At 38.5% G+C, this 25,212-nt stretch overlaps 1 protein-coding gene across 3 annotated transcripts in view; it reads left to right on the top strand.

The window, feature by feature from the left end:
• Nucleotides 1-2,189: 2,189 nt before the first annotated feature.
• Nucleotides 2,190-25,212, top strand: part of LOC134751970 (calponin homology domain-containing protein DDB_G0272472) — a 33,068-nt gene continuing 10,045 nt past the window's right edge. Inside the window, exons 1-8 of one of the 3 annotated variants that reach the window (XM_063687492.1) lie at nt 2,190-3,490; nt 11,994-12,145; nt 17,794-17,928; nt 19,362-19,504; nt 20,129-20,290; nt 21,009-21,245; nt 22,301-22,501; nt 24,451-24,628. In XM_063687492.1, the coding sequence (XP_063543562.1) occupies nt 2,253-3,490; nt 11,994-12,145; nt 17,794-17,928; nt 19,362-19,504; nt 20,129-20,290; nt 21,009-21,245; nt 22,301-22,501; nt 24,451-24,628 (2,446 nt within the window). In that variant the 5' untranslated portion in view covers nt 2,190-2,252. The remainder of the gene's footprint in view (nt 3,491-11,993; nt 12,146-17,793; nt 17,929-19,361; nt 19,505-20,128; nt 20,291-21,008; nt 21,246-22,300; nt 22,502-24,450; nt 24,629-25,212) is intronic. The other 2 variants (XM_063687493.1, XM_063687491.1) reach the window with 2 other exon arrangements.

The following is a 25,212-nucleotide window of genomic DNA, read 5'->3' as shown; positions in this document are numbered from 1 at the left end:
AATAATACAACGAAAATTACAATTTTAAGACGTGCCAGAAAACAAATATTACAATTTTAAGACGTGCCAGACAATAAAAATACTTCAATTTTAATATTTATCATCAAACCCATTTTTGTTCTTTATCAGAGTCTTTGCTGAAAGAGAAGAGTCGTGAAATGTATGAGATCCAATACAATCTACGACTCATCTCTTTCCGCACAGATTCTACCTATACTATAGGTACTTACCCAAAGTAATTCTCTGTGGTATTTTCTATAAAAAAGGACCCTATTGTCGATGGCACTTTCGCCATTATAAACGATGCTCCGATATAAATACAATGTCGCGCGACGCTGTGCGGCGTAAGCGCCACCGACAATAAGGTCCCTTTTCATAGAAAATGCCCCTTCCGTCATCTAACTCTGTAGTGCAGACGACACACATACATAAATCATCAAAATTAATCCACACAGACACACTTCAACTTCCATTCATCCTCTAATATTTCTAGTAAAAACGTAAACCACTGTTTATAATGTGCTGGAAGGCCGTGAAGAACAAGTAGATAATTTTGAACTTCGTCCAACTCTAATAATGTTTCACTATTTTTCACGTTGCATCACTGATTTTTCATGTGACTGACATACCTGTTGAACAGAAGGCCTACCGCGAACACCGTTTACAACGATTTTGACATCACACGCAGTGCAAGTGTTATTTATACGTCATAATTTCATAGAAGTTTGACGTTTAAAATAACACTTGCACTGCGTGTGCTATCAAAACCGTTGCAGACTTTTCTTGGTCTAACAGATGCCCACAATTTGCGAGCTTCGGTGTTCGCGGTTGACCCTTAGAATAGGGGACAGAACTTTTTAACGCCCCCATTTTGGTGGTTGATTGTTTTTTTGCTGATAATGTGTAATTTTGCTGATATTCTCCAGGTACCTCCAGGTAGGCTGCCGTTTTCCCTAAATGATAAAAAATGGTTGTCTGTAAAGTCGGTTTACGGACGATAATTTTGCGTGATAACGTCATAAGAAAACATTGATGAAAAGGCCGTTCCGTTACCGTTACCATATCATGTCAATAATAACTAATAATTACAAAATTTCGATGACAAAAAATTATGGTCCGCGATTTGTCGTAAACATCTGGATGGGTTTAGGATTTTATTTGTTTGAAAGATAGTCGGGTCAATGGTCAATGATCAAACTTGTTAAGCGGTATCGGTCGGAGTATTTGAACTTCTATTTAAGATAACACTTTAAACTCTCGCGTTTTGTACACATAATAATTAATGTCATTACCGGGTCTAACGCGATATTTTTTTTATTAAATTACCTTTTTATTTCTCAATTGACATTTGCTGGGACGTCAGTCTTCCGTGACCACAGCTAGTGCAACCTAGTTGAAACGTCGAAAAAAAAGGTAAAATAATGAAATTTAATCGCGTTAGACCCGGTAATGACATTAATTATTTAAGATAAGATAAGATAAAATTTATTGTATTTTATAATTTTAATTAGACTAACGATTTATATGTGGCATGTCATTGATCCGACACGTTTTGCTAGAAGTGACCGTAGATTTTTGTAGTTCCCGGTTGTTTTTAGTGTTCCGTACCCAAAGGGTAAAAGCGGGACCCTATTAATAAGACTTCACTGTCCGTCTGTCTGTCACCAGGCTGTATTTCATGAACCGTGATTTTCACAGATGTACCTATTTATGTTGCCGCTATAACAACAAATACTAGCCAAACCCTCGGTGGGCGAGTCCGACTCCGCTTGTCCGGTTTTTTTTAAAGTACAGATGATTTTCAAATTAATACCGGAAGTGCTATCTGAATCTACAAAAATGAACTACCAAAAAACGAGACTGTTGAAACCCTTACAAGACAATCCTCATGTGGGATGCTTTATTAATTTTATTACATTAATATTTCAAAACTTTTGCTATTGTTGCAATATGATTCTTAGAAAATGAAGGTTGTTTGACTGTCGAATTTAATGGCTGAGTGTCAAATGTGCTCTCTAGACAATTTCTGATTCATTATAGGACAGCTATTTTTATAGTAACACGTTAGTATGGGAACTAGTTATATGTAGTATCATAAACTGTAATTAAACCTGAATTATTGCCAAAATAATTCCAATAACAACACATCGCATACTATGTTTCTTTCCAGCACATAAATAACATGGAGCTATTCGCGAATTCTGTTTCCTAACAGTTAATATTTGCGCGTTGAACGCGCTGGCCGCTCCAGCATGTTCAAAATATTCAAACGAAAAGGCGGGAAGGCCGAGCCCGACGCCCCGCGGAAACTTCCGAGCGACGCCGGCGCTCCCGAGCACACCTCAGTCGACTCTCGGTCGCCCGAGAATAGCCCAACGAACGACACGCTCAGAAAAGATGTAGTGAACCTACTCATACCCGAAACGAATTACAACCAGAAGTCCGGCGTCAGCGCCATCTTTGAAATCATGGCGGGGAAACGAAGGAAAAACAAAAGAAAAGCCGCGCGTGCGGAGTCTTGCCGCGTGAGCCCGCAGAAAGAGACGCCATGCAATTTGCAACGAAGCTTGTCCGATTGCGATCCGAAGCTGAAGGATGACGTCGTTGACAGAAATACTCCGGCTCAGTCGACTGACGCAGATCCCGCGGAGTTCGTGAAGGCGCTCGTCCTGCAAAAGTACGCCCGTCCCGAGAAACACGTGTCGCTTGTGTACGTGTCCGACGCGCCCGATGACTCGGAGAAGCGCCACGCCGAGGCACTGCTGCGGGAGATCGCGCGCAGCATAGACTGCACCATCGATGAAATCAAGGACATGGGATCTAACGACAGCAAGCAACATGTCTACGAAACCGTAGAAGATACACACAAAATAAACAATAACAACTACAAAGCCGAGCTCCAAGGCGAACTGGATAAACTTCTGGAAAAAGAAAATAACGATAAAGAGAGCTTAGATTCTAAAGACGAAGAGTCGCCTGCATTTAAAAAGAAGTCGAATTTAAAACTGCCCAAGTCTGATACTGAAGGATGCTCAGACGATGACAGATCTGATTGCGGAAAAAAGCGTGTCACATTTAGAAAACATATCATTTTCGATGATGGTGAACAACAAACTGATGACGATAACTCATCCTTTGAATCTCTAACTTCAGAAGAAGACGAGGAATATCTAGAAGATTCTCTGCCAGACAATGACGAACTTCTAGGTGGTGTGGTTGTATCCAGAAACGAAAATGAAAATAAAACAATAATAAACATTAACGAAAACGAAGAACCATTAACAATCAAAGTTGTAGACGATCTCAAAATAATCTCTAGTGATAATAGTGACAGTGGATTCATAGATAGTGATAAACAGGATGACGAAACTAGTGTAGTGAAAAGTGAGAGTGAGAGCGAGGTCAGTGAGAGTGAAGAAGAAATAATAGAGATAATAGAAGAAGAAATTAGCGTAGAATTTGACGACACAGAAGATGTAGAAGACGATAAGTAAGTACTATAAAGATAAGTTTACCAAAAACTAAGATTAATCCTAATACTGTAGGCATTTTGTTTATTCGTGTTGACAGTGACCTAATTTAAAGGGATTATGGGCTATACATTAGAGGCGGCTGCGGTTATTTTAAAATAGAATTCACCGATGTGGAAATGTGGAGCGAAATGAATGCATAATAATAGTTGTAGTTTATTTTAACAATCACTTTCTCTGGTTCTATTTGCGGATAGCTAGGCTCTTATGCAACTTTGTGGTCGTAGTGCAAGGCCTTCTGTTTACTCAGTCAATATTTATTTCCATTTTTCCATTTAGAAAAATAAACACTATACAGTGTGGTAAAAACTAAATAATGGGCCCTGCAGGGAAAATGCCTTAAAATGTATACAAAATTTATATTAGAGTAAAGCGATTTTTTTTTTCAGTTTTGGTTATTCTAATAGTGATAAAATGTTTTTCACCTCAGCAGCTCGAACAATAAGCCTACTTTCGACAATGTAGCTTTTTAATTTAGTGAAGGCCATGAACTTCATACTTTTTTACATTTTTTTTTATGGTACGGTACGGTACGGTACGGTCTGGTGCGGTACGGTCCGGTCCGGTCCGATCCCGTCCGGTCCCGTCCCGTCCCGTCCCGTCCCGTCCCGTCCCGTCCCGTCCCGTATCGTATCGTATCGTAATCGTACATATTATAATACTTTTTTTTTCTGTTTATTCTGTGTAATTCGAAATAAATTTAATATGTTCTCACTACTGAGGTGAAAAATTATGTGTGCAACACGAGAGCAATGTTATTTTACGTCTCGTGTTTTTGAGTCCCGAGAAAGCGAAAGATTCTATAATTGAATCACGAGCGAAGCAGCGAGTGATTCTAAGGTAGAATCTTGAAATAAACACCCGCAAGAAAAATCAACTTTCCTCTCTTGTTGCACAAATAACTATATTATGGCATCTACTCAATCAGAAATAGGTTAATGCCCGCGCAAGAGCAATAAAATTTCATATAAAAAATAATGATTTATTATCATCCAGTACTATTTTGTTTTTAGGCTAATTATATAGGTATATAATGATAACTTGTTATGTTATTGTGTTATTTTAAAAAGGATGTAATGGGATATCCACCTCCATAAGCTTAAAATTTGCCTCTTTTTATCAAACAGAAATGTTAAAATGGATGATAGAAAGAAACGATTATTAAGGCTTTGTTAGATTTAACAAACGTTTATCTAATTAACGCTTTTAAGATTTAATTTAGGCTCTTAATTCAGATGTACCGATATGCGGTGGTCAAAACTAAAGTTAGGATTAAACCAAATTGTCCAAATTATACCTTCTATATTATGTCGCTGTTAACTAACTGACAAATAAATAGGTACAGATAAGTGGTACTGCTTAAATTATTAATTATGTCAGATAAATGTAAACTAAGATTAAATTGTTAATTATATAGTAAATTGCACAATCGAACTGTAATATTTAGTATCTTAGATCTAAAAACACACAAACAGGGGATCGCTCAAATACAAGTAAACTAACTTTAGAATCCTGATAAGAAAGTTGCATTTTATCCACATGTGTGGCAAAGTAATCTCGTGCAAATTTTGAATTCTTTGCTCATGTTGCCTGATAGAATTGACTTTTAAGGGATGATTTTGAATAATGAAGATTTAATGAACGTTTCATTTAAATTTGATACTTATCTAGGTAGGTACCCATTTTATGTCGGATTTATATCCAGTGGAAGAAACATCTGGGATTGTAGGAAGCAAGTACCAATAAAAAATGAACTTTTTTAGAACTTTATTGCCTCCTTATCTTTATTGTACTGTCTGCCTATGGCGAATTCATTAAATAAGATCAACGGGGGCATTTGCTCACGTCACGTCTTCTCAGTCAAACTTGGGCCCCTCCGGGGCAAGGGTCCATTTCGCCCGCTTTGCCACCCTATCGAGTTCGTCTGAGCTCTAAGCCAGTAGTTCCAAAAGTTTTGGCTATCCTGTCGATAAATAAATAATTATTATCGTATTACAATTTCAAACATAACATTATCACGCGTGTAATATATAACCATAATCCTGTCAAAAGGTAGAATGTATTTAGAGGCCTTGTGTTTTGTGTTAATCTAGGGACGCGTACCATGAGCGTACGCAGACAATGCGTCTATTGTTCAGAACTTTCGCTATTTTAATTATAAAAAGTTTGTGTTCTTTAAATACAAGGTACTTGTAGTTATTAAATTGTTTATTATGGTAACTCAACACCAATGTGTACGCCTGCTTTATAAAAGTAGTATTACCACACAAGACTACATGAATGATAAAACAGCGTGGGATTAATTGTGATTCGAAATGATTAATTATTTATCAGGGCCGTGTTGCATAATAAACTACAACTAATATTACAAGCGGATCTCCTTTTCTAATTCCAATAGTTAGAAAAGGAGTTCCGCTTGTAATATTAGTTGTCTAAAAAAATCATTTATTTCGGACAATCCATATATCGTATACTACTCGTTCTAATGTCTTTATATTACAATTTCTGATACAGTGTGAAATTTCATGCTATTTCACAATGTCGTTTTAAAATGAGAGAGTCGAGATGAGAGATCGATTGTATGGCTGCAGCTAGGTTAGTGTGACTTAAAGATTTATAAAATTAAAGATAGAAACTCTTTAACGCGCAAATCATGGCGCATGTCAGTCTCGTCACTCGTCGATATAGATAAATTTAATTTACTTCGTCGCAATAACGTGAAAAACAACCAAGCGATGGTAATAGATAATAGTTATTTGTTATACAAGGGTGCAAAGTTGTATTTTACCCGCGAGTGTGGAATTGAAACACGAGCAAGCGAAAGGATTCTGAAGTTGAACCACGAGCGAAGCGAGTGGTTCTAAAATAGAATCCTGAGCGTAGCGAGTTGTTTCAACACACGAGAAGTAAAATACATTTGCACCCGTGAGTAACACAAAACTTTTCCCCTCACTATAGCGAGGAAAGTGCAACATCCACAGGCGTTAGATTATCTTCATCACTGGAATCACTAATTTTTTTACGATAATACGAAACAGAAAACTCTGGAAGTTGTGTATTTTTACGTGTCGGAACTGTCGGAGTCGGCGAGAAAATTTTTGTTGACAATGTTGACATTTCTGACAATGCGTTTTGAAATTGCATCGACTCAACTTGTGCGTTCAGAATTACATTCAACATAATTTAAAAAAACAAATGTTTCTTATGGAATTTAAGGTTTATGACCTAAAATCATTAAATAGAGCTAAATTTGGTATTTTTTATTAAATTCTCAAACCATTTATTTAATGATAATTAATATCGAACGAACTATTATTATGAGCGTTTTAAGTTTTGTTATCTGTCAAAAGCTACTTAAACACGCTCCATCCAAGGTCAAATTACTTTCCCCACTAGTGGATAAAATGCGTTTTTCCCCGCTTGTTTTAAAGGATAAAAGACGGCTTTCCGAGCTAGTGAGGGGAAAAATACATAAAATACACACGACTGAAACTGAAACCCACTTGCCTGAGTTAACATAATTACTTAATTAAAATTAGCACATATGTGTCCAACCTTGTTACCACTCATTAGCGAGACTAAACAAACATGGCGCCCTTGAAACGTCAAAAAAGCGCGCGAAAAAAAAACTCAGTTTGGCCATCCAATACGTCTAGGTTTATGATGTTTAGATAGCGATATAATGTTTGAAATTATCTATTTCACCTTGTTTACTAGCAATACTGTCATGGTTAGACTTAAAACAAATTAAAAAAAACATGTCATAAATTATAAAATTAAAAATAAACACAACAATGGTACAATGCCTCAAGGGCCCATTTTAAATTTCGTTTACGTAGTACCACTGTATATATCTTGTATGTAAATAAATATTTCGATTTATTAGTTTTTGTAAATAAATATTTTTGGAACACTACAAAGTATAAAACAAAGTCGCTTCCTGCTGTCTGTCTGTCCCTATGTATGCTTAGACCTTTAAAACTACGCAACGGATTTTGATGCGGTTTTTTTTAATAGATAGTGTGATTCAAGAGGAAGGTTTATATGTATAATACATCAGCATTGCACCCGTGCGAAGCCGGGGCGGGTCGTTAAAAATAAAATATAAAATAAAAATCATATTGGATGGGGACATTCTTACACAAATTGACTAAGTCCCACAGTAAGCTCAAAAAGGCTTATGATGTGGGTACTCAGGAAATTAACGATATATATAATATTTAAATACATAGGAAACACCCATGACTCAGGAAATATTGGCAGGGTCACTAGTGTCACTAACCACTAGGCCAGACCGGTCGTTAAAAAAAAAACCTTCCGTGATTCTCACCTGATGGTCTCATCGGAAGATCAGCGCTGGAAGTCGCCAGCAGCATGCTGAGATGGGGCCATTTCGTGACACTTTATTTTCATGTTCTTTTAATGTATGTCTATTGTCTGTGTGTGTGTTTACGAATAAAGTATTCTATTCTATTCTATTCTATTCTAAATAAATAATAACAAAAATAAAGTAAATACTATCAGAATAAATTATATGTCTTATTTATAATTTTGTTTAGTAAATAGAAGTCGGATTTAGCTGTAGTTATTTTCTATTTTTCATACATTTTGATATTATGTTGTCACATAAAAAAATATGATTTAGGGCGTGGTTACAGGCTCGATTTTAACCGGCTTTAAAAGTGAAGGTTTTTAATGGCGGGTAAGGCTTTTCAAACGTTTTGTTTGCTAGTTCTAAAACCCATGTACTTTAGGTAAGTAATTAATAATAGCCAATGGTATGGAAATACACGTATCCCGACCTTTTTGACGCCTCAAGGCCTTAAGTTTGACGCAAATCCCGCCAACACCTCTTGAATCACTATTTAATTTTATCTCCCGTCCAAAATCGTCAGTAATTAGTCTGCTTCAAAGTTTTTATAGATAAATTTTACGATTACGCCTTGGTGGTACATTCATAGTGGCCAAAGATATCGTATTTAACACACCTTTGTTACCGGAAGTGTCCTGATATATTTGGCTACTTTGTTCGTCACTATCTATTTGTTGCTAACTGTATCTTGATGTAAGAAAATCCTCAGCTCAAATTTTGATAAGTATCTTAAATAATCTGGCTCGAAGAACCATTGTTACAAGTGCCTAAACAGTACCTAAGCCTAAACCAAAGAGAATATATAGGATAGAGGGTTACTTTTATAGTAAATTTTGTAGTCACAGTAAATTGACCGCCATCTATCGACACACGATTAATACTTAAAATGGAAATGTATAAAAATACCAAAAACATTACATATACATATATATATATCGATATTTTTTTTTATATTTGTATTTATTATTTTTATATGATTTTGACTCATATTCTTTCACTGATATGTGTTAAAATTGTTAAATAACAAGCGAAATCGTCAACGCCATCTAGCTGAAAATAGGCCAAACGGTGTAGCGCCATCTATCTGACAATCAATTTTTCTTGATTTCCGAGCCACGTTTTTTCCTTAGACTATTCATCTTATACGGAATTATTATAAGTCTGGCCTAAACTTATATACATATATGTAATTCATAAGCCGTGTAGTGTGCGCCGTTGGATACGTGATGGTTACAATGGGGTTGGCCGGTCGAAATAATTAGCAGATGGCGCCAGCATAGCTTGCCCTCTCAATCCCTAGAATTGTGTCAAATTTTTGTTTTTTTTAATGCCCTGGATGCCAGCCCTTTAAGCCAAATCTCATAGAAAAAGGGGCAAGCTATGATGACGCCATCTCTGCAAACCTTTGACAGTTGCCAACCCCATTTAGTGCGTTTTCCTTTAGGCAAAATGTTTAAGTATATTTTGAACACAGTATGCTGGTCCGGTTCGAAGGTCCATAATAATCTTGTGTGATCTAGATCTAGGAATATAGGTATATTCGAATATTAGTTTATTATTTGTATCTCCTTCTGGATTTCACGGGCCTATAAATCCCGGTCTTTTCATAGGTTTGCGTGGGGATATAGATCCAACACGTAGAGGCCCCTTGGAGAGCTTTAATGTCATGTAGAATGCCTGCTGGAACCCGTTCACAGGTGCAACAATAGACACCCATGAACCGGTCGCAGCAGGCATTGGGTTAGTTTATTTATTGTTAAAGGGGCCACTGACTATCAGTCCGCCGGACGATATCGGCCTGTCAGTTAGAACAAAAATTTGACAGTTCCGAACAACTGACAGGCCGATATCGTCCGGCGAACTGATAGTCAGTGGGCCCCTTTACATATTTGTAACAAATGTATGACACTGGGTATCACTAATTAAGACACCTGAACACTTTTAAACAAACAATCGTTTATTTTTATTAACAGTACAATGTGAATTTAATGTGAATAATCAAAAACAATTCTAACAATCTAATCTATCTCACTCCGTTCTGTCACTCACACATCAAAATACCGCCAAAAGGAACTGACTTTTGACAGCTTAAACGTGAAATCAATGACAGTTGTTTCTTTTTAGGTCCAAATCAAACTGTCATATCTTTACAACAAAATTAGCCAAGTTAATATGAATTCTAACCGGTTAAAAACAAACATACATTTTACATAATTCTTTGGATCTTGGGATAGAACCTTACAAATGTTATGTGCAATTAATGTAAGTAGTATTTGCAGCTTTGTATTATTAAAAAACATAAATATAACACAATAGAAACAATTACTCTTTAACAATAATGCGTCCGTCACTGAGTAGTTTTAAATAACCGTTGAAAATAATGGATTTGACGTAACCAAAGACATATATGTAACTCCGTATAAGATGAATAAAGTCTAAGGAAAAAAAGTGCCTCGGAAATCAATAAAAAGTCATTTTCGAATAAATGACGCCACACCTTTGGCCTATACTCGGCTAGATGGCGTGGACGGCACCGTTTAATATTTAACAACGAAAATATGGCGTTCTAAAAAAATAAATATAAATCAACCAGCCGGGCTAGCACATGATTGGCGCGAGAGTATCTCGCCGCGACATAGACTACCCGTCCTCCTTTAAGTCATACAGTTAGTAAAAGACGGGTAGTCTATCTCGCGGCGAGATACTGTCGCGCCAATCATGTGCTCAGCCTACTGTTGTAATATAGTTATCATATTATGTCTGTCAGTTACATTTCTGGTATTTTAATAGCTATTTCAAGTGGTAGTTTCAAGTGTATTAGGCATCTGGTTAGACTTCACTGACTTTAGAGCTTGCAATTGCTTCAATCTGCTATCGATAGGTCGTAAGATATTTATAGACTAATCTGAAGGCTAAAATTCTATAGATAAAAACCTAAAGCTCCTCTTGTTTGATGATCCGTATGTTCTGTGGGGCGTAGTCAAGATGCCAATCGTTTACGCTACTATAACGAAACGCTTTCTGTCTCTATCACTCTTACATATTAGTTATAGAGAGAAAGATAGCGTTTCGCTGTCGTAGTGCAAACTATTAGCATTTTGGCTAGGCAACCTGAATAGGAAAACGTCAACTTGTAATATTTGTAATTGGCCATGTGCGCCACAGTTAAAGCTCGCATGAGGCATAATATAGTTGACAGATTTCATTTAGTTAAATAACATACCTTTTAACGTTTCTTGGGGGCCTATTGAATTGGCCGGTGAGAGGTCAAAACGTGGCCATTTGCCTTCTGTTTTTCCTACGGTTGTCACGATCGAATTAGGCCCCCCTGAAACAACATTGTTTATTATTATTTTAACTTTGAAAAAAGCAACCGGTAGTCCCGATTTCCTCGATACGTTTTTCTCATATTCCTGAATCGTAAAACTACGTAGGAAACGACCCACCCACTCAATGTAGTTAAATTTCCATCATAAACGTCAATGTTTGCGAATGCAGCTTTTAAAATAACAAGATTTTTAATATCATCATCATCATAACGAACTGAAAAGTTATTCTCTTGTCGATGGACTATCTTCCACATTTTCCTATCTTGCGCCAGCTCTTTGACTTTTTGATACGACACGACACCAAAGAAATAGTTCTTGTCGTATCAAAATAAATATCAAATTATTTAACCGCGTTTATTTTCAGTAGGATTCAAAACATGTCTGAACGTGTATGAGTCATAACGGAATCCAGTAAAGTGAAAAAATCGGCGTTGGGAAAACAAGTAAATTACAATTTAGAATTTTATGTATATACCTACGGGTATTTTTCATATGGAAAATACTTCTCAAGAAATATAAGGTTGGGTCCTCCCCAGATTTAGTGTGCGTTGTGCGTATCAAAGGTTTTTCGTAAATTTCGTCGTTTCCTTGTACCTAAACAAAGAATCTAAATTAAGTACATTGACCCGCTATTTTCGCGTAAATAAGCCGAGTTAGCCGTCGCGTCTGTGGATACTACTTTAACCGTTACAGAGTCACTGAATACTGTATTACGTACGTTAATTTAATTTTTTGTATAAATAATTTACTTTCTCGTTCCAGGAAAACCCTGGTGTCCCAAGAAAGCAAGTTCCAGACACAAGTAGCGACATTAGCGGAACTAGCGGACACTCGCAGTGGCGAAGCGGAGCGGGCGCGGGACCTCATAGCGGCGTACAGGAAGGAGATAGAGCATAGAGACCAGGAAATCGAACGTGAGTAAGAGAAAAAGAAGACACTTCTTTAGCAGAACTAACGGACACTCGCAGTGGCGAAGCGGAGCGGGCGCGGGACCTCATAGCGGCGTACAAGAAGGAGATAGAGCATAGAGACCAGGAAATCGAACGTGAGTAAGAGAAAAAGAAGACACTTCTTTAGCAGAACTAGCGGACACTCGCAGTGGCGAAGCGGAGCAGGCGCGGAACCTCATAGCAGCGTATAGGAAGGAGATAGAGCATAGAGACCAGGAAATTGAACGTGAGTAAGAGAAAGAAAAGACACTTCTTTAGCAACACTAGCGGACACTCGCAGTGGCGAAACGGAGCGGGCGTGGGACCTCATAGCGGCGTACAGGAAGGAGATAGAGCATAGAGACTAGGGAATCGAACGTGAGTAAGAGAAAAAGAAGACACTTCTTTAGCAGAACTAGCGGACACTCGCAGTGGCGAAGCGGAGCGGGCGCGGGACCTCATAGCAGCGTACAGGAAGGAGATAGAGTATAGAGACCAGAAGATTCTATCTTACCGCTGAGTGAAAAGGTGAAATAACATTATGCTGCTTTCTGTTCCACTCAGCTGAAATTGTCCAATGAATAGGTAGACATTTATATTTATATACTAACATAGTTTACACTCTTAATTTTAAAAACTCTAAACGCCTGCCTGTGACCTAAAACGTAATGTCACGTTCGAAACGTCTGGCCAAATAATTTAAGCAAAAGCAAGCAAATTTATAGTTTTTAAAACTACGAAATGGTTGATGTAAGTAATTATTTTCTTACAGCTTTTTATACGCCGAAGACACACAGCTCCCTTAACTTCCAGGCGTATTCAGATTTCAATAATTAGATCTGGATCAGATATTATATTCCTCTTGGCTAGGCCCCCAGGAGGCATAATCAAGGTGCAAATATGTGTATTGGCTTCACACGCGCCCTAAACCCCGATACACGTAGTTACAGTACAAGTTATGAAAAAAAAACCGGCCAAGTGCGAGTCGGACTCGCGTTCCAAGTGTTCCGTATGTTACACAATTTTAACAATGTATTTTTTATGTGAATGTCTTTAAAAAACCCGCAGGAGTAGGATCAAAAACTAAGTAATTAAGTCCGACTCATGCTTGACTGCATATTTCTAATAGGTTTTCCAGTGATCTATAGGTAAAGATCTATTTTGTATATTTTTTTCAAAATTTGAGTACCCATAACACAAGCCTCCTTGGGCTTACCGTGGGACTTAGTCAATCTGTGTAAGAATGTCCTATAATATTTATTTATTTATTTATATCGCACTTTCCTCTTAATTATCTTATTATAAATTCCCCATACTGACCCATTTGGCTCAAGTACGCATTATTTTTAATAGCATGTGTACTAAGGCAATCAAGCGGTTGTCAAACTTCCTTGTCCGAAATAGACGGATGCACCGACAATGGTCTGGCGAGGTGCCAACGTGGACAATACTCTTTGTTGCCTTTTGTGTCATTGTAAGCATGGAGACTATATAAAGGAGCCAAATCTCTATGTATGAAAAGTGTCCATCAAAAAACAGTAATTAGGCGGCGCCACCATAGCCATACACCGAAATACTACCAAAAACAACCTACGTAATTTGGTCGGGTTATTTGTTGCCTTATATGGTTCATGTTATACTCATGTCCCAGAGCCTAACTAGCGCCACCGGAGAGATTAGGAACTATTATTTAAAGCTTAACGCTTAATCTCTTATGGCAGAATTGTTGCAAAAGTGACCGCTTTCAGCTTTAAATAATAGTTCCTAATCTCTCCGGTGGCGCTAGTTAGGCTCTGGGATATGAGTATAACATGAACCATATAAGGCAACAAATAACCCGACCAAATTACGTAGGTTGTTTTTGGTAGTATTTCGGTGTATGGTGGCGCCGCCTTATTACTGTTTTTTGATGGACACTTTTCATACATAGAGATTTGGCTCCTTTATATAGTCTCCATGTTCAGTAGGTATTCTGAAGTTCATTCGCATTTATATTGCTACTGTTTTGCGAATATTTTTCACTAATATTTACTCATATTCTTTTTTCTCTTTTCTTATTTGTGTATGATCAAAAATAAACTACAGTTGACGATTTTAAAGCATAAGTATTTACATTGTTTCACGTGTTATTGTCGAATAAATCGAGCTGAAATTGCCGCCAGTTGCTTTTCGGTGAAGTTTGTTAGTGATCTTTATGGCTTTCACGATAAAGTTTAATTTTGCCAAATCCGTGATCGTACTGAAACTGCGGGTCGTTGTGCTTTGTTTACTTACGGTAAGTGATCGGTCGAGTTGACTCTACTACTACTAATCTTAATCTAACTTTGGCGAACACAGTAAAACAGTGTCATTATCAATTTCAATTCAATTTTATTTTATTCATAGACCAACTGAGATCATTGTTGTTAGTACAAATAAAGCTTAAATATATGGTTAGTATTATACACTATAGAACGAATGTCAATAAACTTAATAATAATTAAGAATAAATTAATTATTTAAAATTGAAAAGAAGTGAAATTAAATCAAACAAAATACAATAAAAACAAAATTCAATAAAATTAATATCAATGCCACTAAAATATATTTAAACTTAAAATTTAAAAATGTATAATAGGTACTATCATTAATTAAAATTAAAATTTGATAAAATGTCACTACGTACAATACACATACATCATATATATGAACGTCATACTCGTATGTTCATAAAAATTTGACATTAATGATGTCATTGCCATATTTTGTCATTGCAAATGCTATGCAGAGTTAGCTTGGTCGGACTCTATAAATTAATAGTTTTATAATTCACGAATGAATCACTACATAGTATAAAACAAAGTCTGTCCCTATGTATGCTTAGATCCTTAAAACTACCCAACGGATTTTGATGCGGTTTTTTTAATAGATAGTGATTCAAGAGGAAGGTTTATATGTATACCTAGAGTTGTGCCGTTCCCGGTAATATTCCCCTTACAAAATGGGGAATGTTACTGGGAACGGCACAACTCTATGTATACCTACCCGACACTTGCTGCCGTCTATGTCGAATTTTGAACCTATACATAAAAGTACAAAATAGCTTTAAGGTTCGACAACATTTTTTGTGAAGTACATCCTGGCGGCCTAGCCAAGGTGACGACCGTTGCCCTTCGCCATCGAATCGCTTTGTGTCTCTCTATCACTCTTCCATATTAGTGTGACAGTGACAGTTGCGTTTCGTTCGCTACGTAGCGTTAGCGATTGGCATGTTGTCTACGGGGCCAGTTTCATTACATAAAATACGTTAACACCTGACTCATATTCTTGCTATTCTTTGTCCTACAACAAAGCTGTGGGTAGACGGCCGCTAAAAACATCTTTCCGTTAACCTTGAAGTGACAAGAATAGTGGAAAGAGAAGAAAAGAGGGAAAACATGAACGATTTCACAAATTTAGACTTTAAATCGTCACATGAAGGCTTAATTTAGAATACCTACACAAAAGCAAAAAAAGTTTTTGGAAAGTAACGTTAGACTAATCTGTCTTCAACTTCCCACTAACTTTCGAAGCCAAATGATCTACTGTCCTATTTATTTTTAAATATGATGAATCTCGTGTGTTATGTGAGTTTTATCGTATTTACCAATTTGTGGTTTGTCTATGACTCATAACATTCTTTGAAACATTGGGATGCGGTGGCAATAAACTACTAACGATGTCTTTGTTCTTACCACTGATTATTTGGCTACGTTGTTAGGTATTTACTTACCGCTTACACAAATGCACAAAAAAAACTATTTCACAAGATTATCCACCCGGGATGAAAAGTTTCCCATGTAGTCTGTTAAATGTCTAAGAATTGTTTTTTATAACAATGCGAGTAATATTCAACTAGGTATAAGTTACATTACTTATCTTAAAATTGAAATAAGAAACATTTCAATTATCGTGCCAGTATCCTGTGTACTCAGTGCTATTTTAAATTATTGACAAATTATTCTTCTGTGATGTAGGTATACCTACGTTATTCATAATAAAATTATGACACAATTCATAAACGCAAAGGAAACATTACCATCTAAAGAGCCAAATCATTCTGTTCTCGCCGTGTCCGGCGACAGCGACTTCGTCAATTATTATTTTCCTTATTATGGAAAGCACAACCCATGTAAGTATTGGATGTACCATCTTCCACACAACTGACAATTTGTATACCATATCGTAAAGCATAATCGTCAGTAAAGATTGTAGCTGTTAGTAGCATCTATGTAGGTAGACCTGTTAGTTAGGTAAGTAACTTGCCATTTCAAACGCACCTCAGCAATGCGGGATTAACCTGACGATTTAGTGTTGCCTCAGGTACAGTAATTGTTTTATTTTTAGTGTTACCACTTTACGAAGTCAGTAAAGGTTTTGAATCAGTGCCATCGAGTCGGCTGCACATTTCAGTGGAATTAACAGTGTTTTAATGAATTTCAGGTTCGTTATCACTACATAGTATAAAACAAAGTCGCTTCCTGCTGTCTGTCTGTCTCTATGTATGCTTAGATCTTTAAAATTACGTAACGGATTTGATGCGTTTTTAGGGTTCCGTACCCAAAGCGTAAAACCGGGACCCGGACCCGGACTCCACTGTCCGTCTGTCCGTCCGTCTGTCCATCTGTCCGTCTATCCATCTGTCTGTCTGTCACCAGGCTGTATCTCATGAACCGTGATAGCTAAACAGTTGAAATTTTCACAGATGATGTATTTCTGTTGCCGCTATAACAACAAATACTAAAAACAGTATAATATAAATATTTAAATGGGGCTCCCATACAACAAACGTGATTTTTTTGCTGTTTTTTCCGTAATGGTACGGAACCCTTCGTGCGCGAGTCCGACTCGCACTTGGCCGATTTTTTTAAATAGATAGAGGTATTCAAGAGGAAGCTGTTTATATGTATAATACATCAGCATTGCACCATTTGCACCTGTGGGAAGCCGGGGCGGGTCGCTAGTTAAACATACGTGACGTTTTCAACCAAAAGGTACCACATTGTCGCTTGTCGATAAGGTTGAGTTTTAATTGAAGCTATATGGAAATAGCGCCTTCCTGACAAGCGACAATAAGTACCCTTTTGGTTGAAAATAGCACATATAGGTAACTTAAGCATCCCCACTTTATGTTTATGTTTGTACTCGTTTAATTTTTTTTCAATCTTTTACCTAAAATGCGATTTTCTTAGGCAAATAGTATACGTGTACATTGGCGTACATTGTTCATTTTTGATAACATGTACTAACAAAAATTTTAAGATTGAAAATTGAAAACTGTAAAAACTTTTAATTGGGATATTTATTAAGAGTAGATATTTGGTTTCACGTCTAAAACAAACAGACAAACTTATTTACATTTCCCATATTATATTTACATCCTAAATTGTACGGCTAATGGCTAAATGGGGCATTTTCTATGAAAACGGACCTTATTGTCGATGGCGCTTACGCCGCACAGCGTCGCGCGGCATTGTATTTATATCGGAGCTTCGTTAATAATGGCGTAAGCGCCATCGACAAAAAGGTCCCTTATAGAAAATACCACAAATATGTATATAAGTAATACATCTTTACCACTACAAGTAACTAAAATATTTTTTTTTCTATTTCAGAATTAAAATGCTCGCTAGCATCAGCATACAAGGAATCCGAGCTGGTGAGACAACGCAGCCGCTCTTTGGAGGAGGAGCTGGGAGCAGCTAGAAGCTGTTCTGCAGACTTGGCTGACCAGCTACAGAGGCGAAACGGTGAGTCACCATATCAGCTGATAAATATCTACTGACCAAATAAGTTTTTGGCATAAATTTCATTTTTGGTACAAGCTTTTCTCGCAGACTGTACTTTTTTTCCACAGGCAACTAATACTTATCGAGAAAATTCTAAAAACCCCAAACACAATTAGGTTGCGTTGTTTTATCACAGAGTTCCTATGACCATCATCATCAGATCAGCTCGATGGTACCATAATATTGCATTGTCACCCGACTTACATGCGTATGCAAATTTTCAGCTTCATCGGAAACCGGGAAGATGCTTAAATTAGTTACCCTAGATTCCATTACATAGTTACATACAGGTCGACCTTTTTTTTTGACGGAGTGGTAAATTGCGTTACGCATTCCCCCGGCCTGGGGAGCCATTGGGGGATATGTGGGACTCCCTCCTGCAGCCATCCTCTCCTAAGGAGAGGAGGAGAGGAGGTATACCCACTAAAAGCCACTCCGGCGTCACTCGTCTTACCGTGTTGAAGGAGCGATGGGATCCCTGAGATTCTACCGTGAACATACAGGTCGACCTAATAAAAGCGTGTTAAAAAGCGCTCAGCCAACCAACATAATTTAGAGTTTTGAATGATTCACGGTTAGTTTCACTAGATTTATATTGACCGGGATATAGACCGTGATTACCTTTTGTATTATTTGTGAGCTCCCGATATTTCGACGCAGTTACATGCATCATGTTCACGGGTGACTGAAGATAGCGGGTGGGTGTCAAAGTTGTGTAGACAGCGCTCTGTCTACCCTCATTCTTGCGCGTCGGCTGCGTTCACTTTCAACGTTACCAACGGTCGCATTCACACTTGTTGGTCCGGTCGCGTTCACACTCATTGGTCTGTCCAAACACACTACACTCACGGTGTCACTACGCGTGTTTGATTCGGATATCACTGGTTTTTTACACAAACAAATCACAGGATTCCACACATTTGACAGTTTAAACCCATCTTCACGATTGAATTTTTTATATTTGTGAATCCCGGTCAATATAAATCAACATAATTTAAGCGACGTACCATAAGGTTAGGTGGATTAAGAGAAATACTCGTACTTTTGCGTCCGGGCTGGCGCGGATGCGCACGCGGGCGCACGCACGCGGATGCCATTGTAGGTAAAAACTGCTAGGAGCAGGCAGGAGCTTGTTCTGCAGGCTGATCAGCTGTAGACGCGGAATGGTGACTTACGTTATTATCTTTCTTAGCCAAAATTCTGAATATACGCCTCTCCCTCTGCTGCTAAGAGGAGTAGGGAAACCACGTATACCTTTTTCTGCCCCTCTTAGCAGCAATTATCCTGAAAAAAGATAGATGTAATAACACCTTGTTTCGTTAACATCCAATATTCCACATTTGTTATATAGGTATTAGGAAAATCTTTTTACTCACTAAAAACACCTCTTTTAGATGAATCCCTCCGCCAGCTCCGAGCAGAATTGGAAGACGCGCTCACACGGCGAGCAGAGCTCGAGTCGCGCGTGCTCGCGCTCGAGCGAGACCGCGAACGACTCGAGCAGGAGAAGGCGCTGAGCGAGCAAAAGGCCCAGGAGGTAGGAGAAGCAATATAAATTATAGGAGAAGTGATATATATCAGATACAGTGTGATATGGAGAGTCCAACATACTCGTAAGGAACAAGAGGTCCAAAAGCTCGTAAGGTCTAAATGCTTTAGCTTAACCCGAAGAAGACTAATTTTCAACTGCGACGCAATTGAACGAATTAACCGGTGAGCTCTATCTTAGGCCCTGACTTCACTTTCCATCAGGTGTGACTAGGGCCAATCGCCGATCAGTTTACAATTAAAAAATAAAAACCGGCCAAGTGCGAGTCGGCCTCGCGCACGAAGGGTTCCGTACCATTACGGAAAAAAAACAGCAAAAAAATTACGTTTGTTGTATGGGAGCCCCATTTAAATATTTATATTATTCTGTTTTTAGTATTTGTTGTTATAGCGGCAACAGAAATACATCATCTGTGAAAATTTCAACTGTCTAGCTATCACGGTTCATGAGATACAGCCTGGTGACAGACAGACGGACAGACGGACGGACAGACGGACAGCGGAGTCTTAGTAATAGGGTCCCGTTTTTACCCTTTGGGTACGGAACCCTAAAAACTAATACCAAAAACGTCAAAGTAATAACACTACAAAAGTTGTCTTGTGCCTTTTCCAGGCTATAGCAACAGCCGAAGCCAGCACAGCAAAATGGCGCGCGGCGCACGAAGCGGCGCGCTCCCAGGCCGCGGCGCGCGCAGAACTCATGCTGGCCGACTGCGAGTGGAAGATGAGAGAGTTGGAGAAACGGGCCAGGGAAGAGGAGAAACAAAAAAAACAGGTATGAGGAAGGAGGAGGTTTACCTAGCCACCCAGAGGTCTTTAAAGAAGTCACCCATTCCAGTGTATTTTGACCCATCAAAATTTCATTTGTCTTGACCAGTTTTGATGACTGGTTAAATACGGAGTTTTTAAACTACAGATGACAGCCAAGAAGTCCCAATATTCCTTAACTATTAACAGTTCAGGTGCAGCCACATGTCTTATTGATCCTACAATTAGACTTCGTTGATTTGTGTAGCGAGTATAATAATATTAATTATTAATTCAGAGGAAGAAACCATCCAGAAAAGTCGCAACGCATGACCCAAAGATCTTTAGACATAGACTTATATTGACCGGGATATAGACCGTGATTACCTTTTGTATTATTTGTGAGCTCCCGATATAAGTCCCGGTCCCGGTCAATATAAGTCTAGTGAAACTAACCGTGAATCATTCAAAACTCTAATCTTTAGATATGTTAACCAATTATGCATGTGCACCTGTGTCCAAAGTCCTTATAGCCCTCATTAAACCTGACCTCCGGTAGAAGTAGCCAATGGAAGGAGAAGAAAATTAATGACTACTTATCCCCCTCACTCCAATCCTCCTCCTACAATTTTGTCGCTTTGTAACAAACACAAATACCAAAATGACGGATAACGATTAAGGACAAACGATTCTAAAGGACTTATTAGACTTGACAAGCATTTTTTGATAACGCCATGTTTTTCCAGCTGGCAGCAACAATAGAAGAACTAAAAGCCGCTCCTCTCACCCCCACCCACCTGGCCGAGCTGACCCAACTCCGAGGCCTCGTCTCCGAGCAGCAGCGCTCAGTGGAAGCCCTGACCCTGCAGCTGCAGAAGGTGGAGACCAGGGAAGAGGCGCTGAAGCTGGAGGTGCATCGGCTGAAGGAGCTCCTCGACCGGGAGATCAGGATTAAGGAGGATAAGGAACAGAGACATCACCAGGTATGTTACAGAAGAACTTAAGATCAGTCACCAAAAAAGGCTGGTCTACGAGTACCGATTAGTGGAAGCCCTGATCTCGCAGCTGCAGAAGGGAGGCGCTGAAGCTAGAGGTGCACTGGCTCAAGGAGCTCCTCGACCGGAAGATCAGGATTAAGGAGGATAAGGAACAGAGACATCACCAGGTACGTCACAAGAAATTAAAACTACTTAACAAAGAAGTTTACGAGTAGGTTACGATCAGTGGAAGACCTGACTCTACAAAAGGTGGAGGTGCTGAAGCTGTAGGTGCACCGGCTGAAGGAAATCCTGGATCAGGATTAAGGAGGATAAAGAGCAGAGACATCACTAGGTATGATACAAAAGAAATGAAAGAGGTTCTTACAACTGTTATTGCTGTGAAGCTCAAGAAGGCTTGTGTTGTAAGTACTTTAGACAACGATATATATAATACCTACAAATACTTAAATACACAAAAACACCCTTGTAACACCCTTAAATGCCTAATGCTATGGGCAATGGCTGAAAATAAATGATTATTTAATTTTTAATTTTAATTTTAAATGGCCTTACTAGGATTTGAACCCGGGACCATCAGCTTCATAGGCAGGATCGCTACCCACAATACCCACTAGGCCGACAGGTCGTCAAATGTTTACACCCAGCCACAAAAGTGCATGGCCACTTTATAAATGATCATTCATAATGTGTCCATGCAGTTTTGCAGCTCGCTTTACCTACCTACCATATTCACGCAAAGTTTCGCAGTGATACTGTATTTAGACGACCGGTCTGGCCTAGTGGGTAGTGACCCTGCCTGTGAAGTCGATGTCCTGGGTTCGAATCCCGGTAAGGGCATTTATTTGTGTGATGAGCACATATATTTCTTCCTGAGTCATGGGTGTTTTCTATGTATTTAAGGATATATATAATTATATATATCGTTGTCTGAGTACCCATAACACAAAGCCTCCTTGGGCTTACCGTGGCTCAATCTGTATAAGAATGTCCTATAATATTATTTATTTATTTATTTATTTAGTAAGCATTTTTTTCAGACAATCCAACGCCTCGAGCAGCAGCACAGCAAAGCCGTGGAAACTCTCCGCTCGGAGCACGCCACATCAGCCGCCATGGCGCGCGCCGCGCTCGAGCGCTCGCACGCCGAACGCACGCGCGCCGCGCTCGCACAGCTGCGAGCGGAAGCGGAGAAAGATGGACGCAATGCTGATCGCAAGCTTCGAGAGGTCACTACTAAGGTGAGACTGCGATAGTATTTCCATCCTCGCATGTCGAACGCACGCGCGCCGCGCTCGCACAGCTGCAAGCGGAAGCGGAGAAAGATGGCCGCTATGGTGAGACAGCCTCTCCTTCCCTCTCACTTGCACGCTGAACCTCTTATAAATTTGGGTCATACGCCGTATGGAAAATCCGGCTCTGATTCAAATGTGTGTTTTGTGTGTGTGGCACTTAACATCGAAGGTCGAAGAGACTTCAAAATTCAAATTATATAATAATTGTTTATAATTTGTAAGTTAAACACAACCCGCGCTATTCGAAACCTCAGACAGAGCATTTTTTATAAACTGAAATATAAATATCAATAATGAACAGTGACGTCAGTGACCAAGTCCACCGGTGGCCGAGACGGGAATCGAATCCGCGTCTTCAGCTTACGCGGCTATAACGTCTTGACCACTAGACCACCCGGCCACTTAAAAAACACAAATCAATTTGATTTGTTCCCTAGTTGCAGAGCATTTTTTAGCCAACATAGGTATTCACTTTGTAACAAATTTTTTAATCCCCAGTAAGCTCAGTTCTCCATAAAAACGTAGTTACGCTCTTATTATAAAACGACTAGCTAGATTGCTCTGAAACTTTGTACTTACAATAGGATAAGGTATATCTAGTCCTATAATTAGTTTATGTAGCTTCAGATACCATAGTTGAAAATAGTTATTTGTTATACAAGGGTGCAAAGTTGTATTTTACCCGCGAGTGTTTCAACACACAAGAAGTAAAATACATTTGCACCCGTGTGTAACACAAAACTTTTCCCCTCACTATAGCGAGGAAAGTGCAACATCCACAGGCGTTAGATTATCTTCATCACTGGAATCACTTATTTTTGTACGATATTATAACAGAAAACACTGGAAATTCTGATTTTTACGTGAGTCGGTGAGAAGTGCTTTTATTTAAGTAAAAATTTTGTTGACAATGTTGACATTTCTGTTCTGGCGTGTGAAATGTCAACGATGCGTTTTGAAATTGCATCGACTCAACTTGTGCGTTCAGAATTATATTTAACATCTAATATTTAAGTTAATTTATTCAATAAGTTACATTAGTTGTTTATATACTCTCTTTGAAATATACATGTGTGAGCTGTGGTCACCTATAAGTGGCTAAACATCAGTCAATGTCAATTATCCATGTTGTAATGTACTAGTGTTGATATATTATCCGTTGGTGATCCTTAAATAAATTAAATAAATAAATAAACATCATTATAAAAAATCTAACGTTTCTTATGGAATTTTAAGGTTTATTTACTTAAAATTATTAAATAAAGCTATATTTGGTATTTTTTATTAGATTCTCAAACAATTTATTTAATGATAATTAATATCGAACGAACCATTATTATGAGCGTTTTACGTTTTGTTATCTGTCAAGCTACTTAACCCTTAAATGCATAATGATGTATATATGCATCGTATATTTGATGGTCCGTGGCTCAATATGCAGCTATCCAAAATATTATTCCCTCAATCTATACAACATGACACATCTATTTCAATTTATTAAAAAGTTATACAAAAAATCATGCATTTAAGGGTTAAACATGCTCCATTCAAGGTCAAACTACTTTCCCCACTAGTGGATAAAATGCGTTTTTCCCCGCTTGTTTTAAAGGATAAAAGACGGCTTTCCGAGCTAGTGAGGGGAAAAATACATTACTATAGGTATACGCGAATTTAAATTTTACATATAAAACTTGTTCTTGCTTTATTTTCTTTGTTTTATAAACTGGAGCTATATAAACTAATTACAGAACTAGATATACCTCATATCATTGTATGTGCAAAGTTTCATTAAAATACAACACGTAGTTTTAAAATGAGAACGAAACTCCGTTTGTGAGGTGAAATTCGGCCGAGCTTACTGGGGGACTCCTAACAATCAACAAACCCCTTTTCAGTTCGAGAGTCTAAAAGAAGAAATGGCGACCAAACAATCAGAGTACGAGACGGCCATAGCCCAGGCCAACAGCAAGGCGGACTGGGACATCATGCAACTGCGCCATCTACTTGACCGGGCCGATATGACGCACGCCAAGACTGTAGAGCGACTGCAGGAAAAATTCGATCAGGAGAAAGGTACACCTAATTACTTATTTATAGTAATATTAAATATATTAATAACGGGTCACTCACGTATTTTAAGTCGAAAAACGCTCGATATGTTTCACTCCGTACCGAGGACTGCGGCCCGCAGTCTGCGCCGGTCCGTCACCGTCAACGCAAGCTCCTGATGACACTGCTCCGTACCGAGTGAAACATGTCGAGCGTTTGTCGACTTAAAATATGCGAGTGACCCGTTATTAATATATTTAATATGTCTGTGTCTCGCGGAAGTTTTGTTATTAAATATTTATAGTAATGTTATATTATTTATCTCACATGCCCGCAATGTTCGCGAATTTTTGGTAACAAGATCGGCTACGTCAGCCACTTACGAGCACACCAGCGACACCAACGGAGTTGGTGGCAGGCGCCGGTGGAGTTATTATTATTACTAGCTTTTGCCCGCGACTTCGCTTCACGAATAGCGCCTGGATAAAGTCTAATAGCAATTCTATTAAAATAATTCTATTCTCTTCTCTGTCGTATCGCTCTTGACAGAGCGGTCGTGGTCACGTTGAGGCGTCCGCATCGGTGGTAGAGGCGGACACAGCTATTCG

Source organism: Cydia strobilella, chromosome 24 (genome assembly GCF_947568885.1).
Source record: "Cydia strobilella chromosome 24, ilCydStro3.1, whole genome shotgun sequence".
NCBI lineage: Eukaryota > Metazoa > Arthropoda > Insecta > Lepidoptera > Tortricidae > Cydia > Cydia strobilella.
Note: the sequence above shows the minus strand (reverse complement) of the source record. Positions and strands in the feature narration are given on the sequence as shown.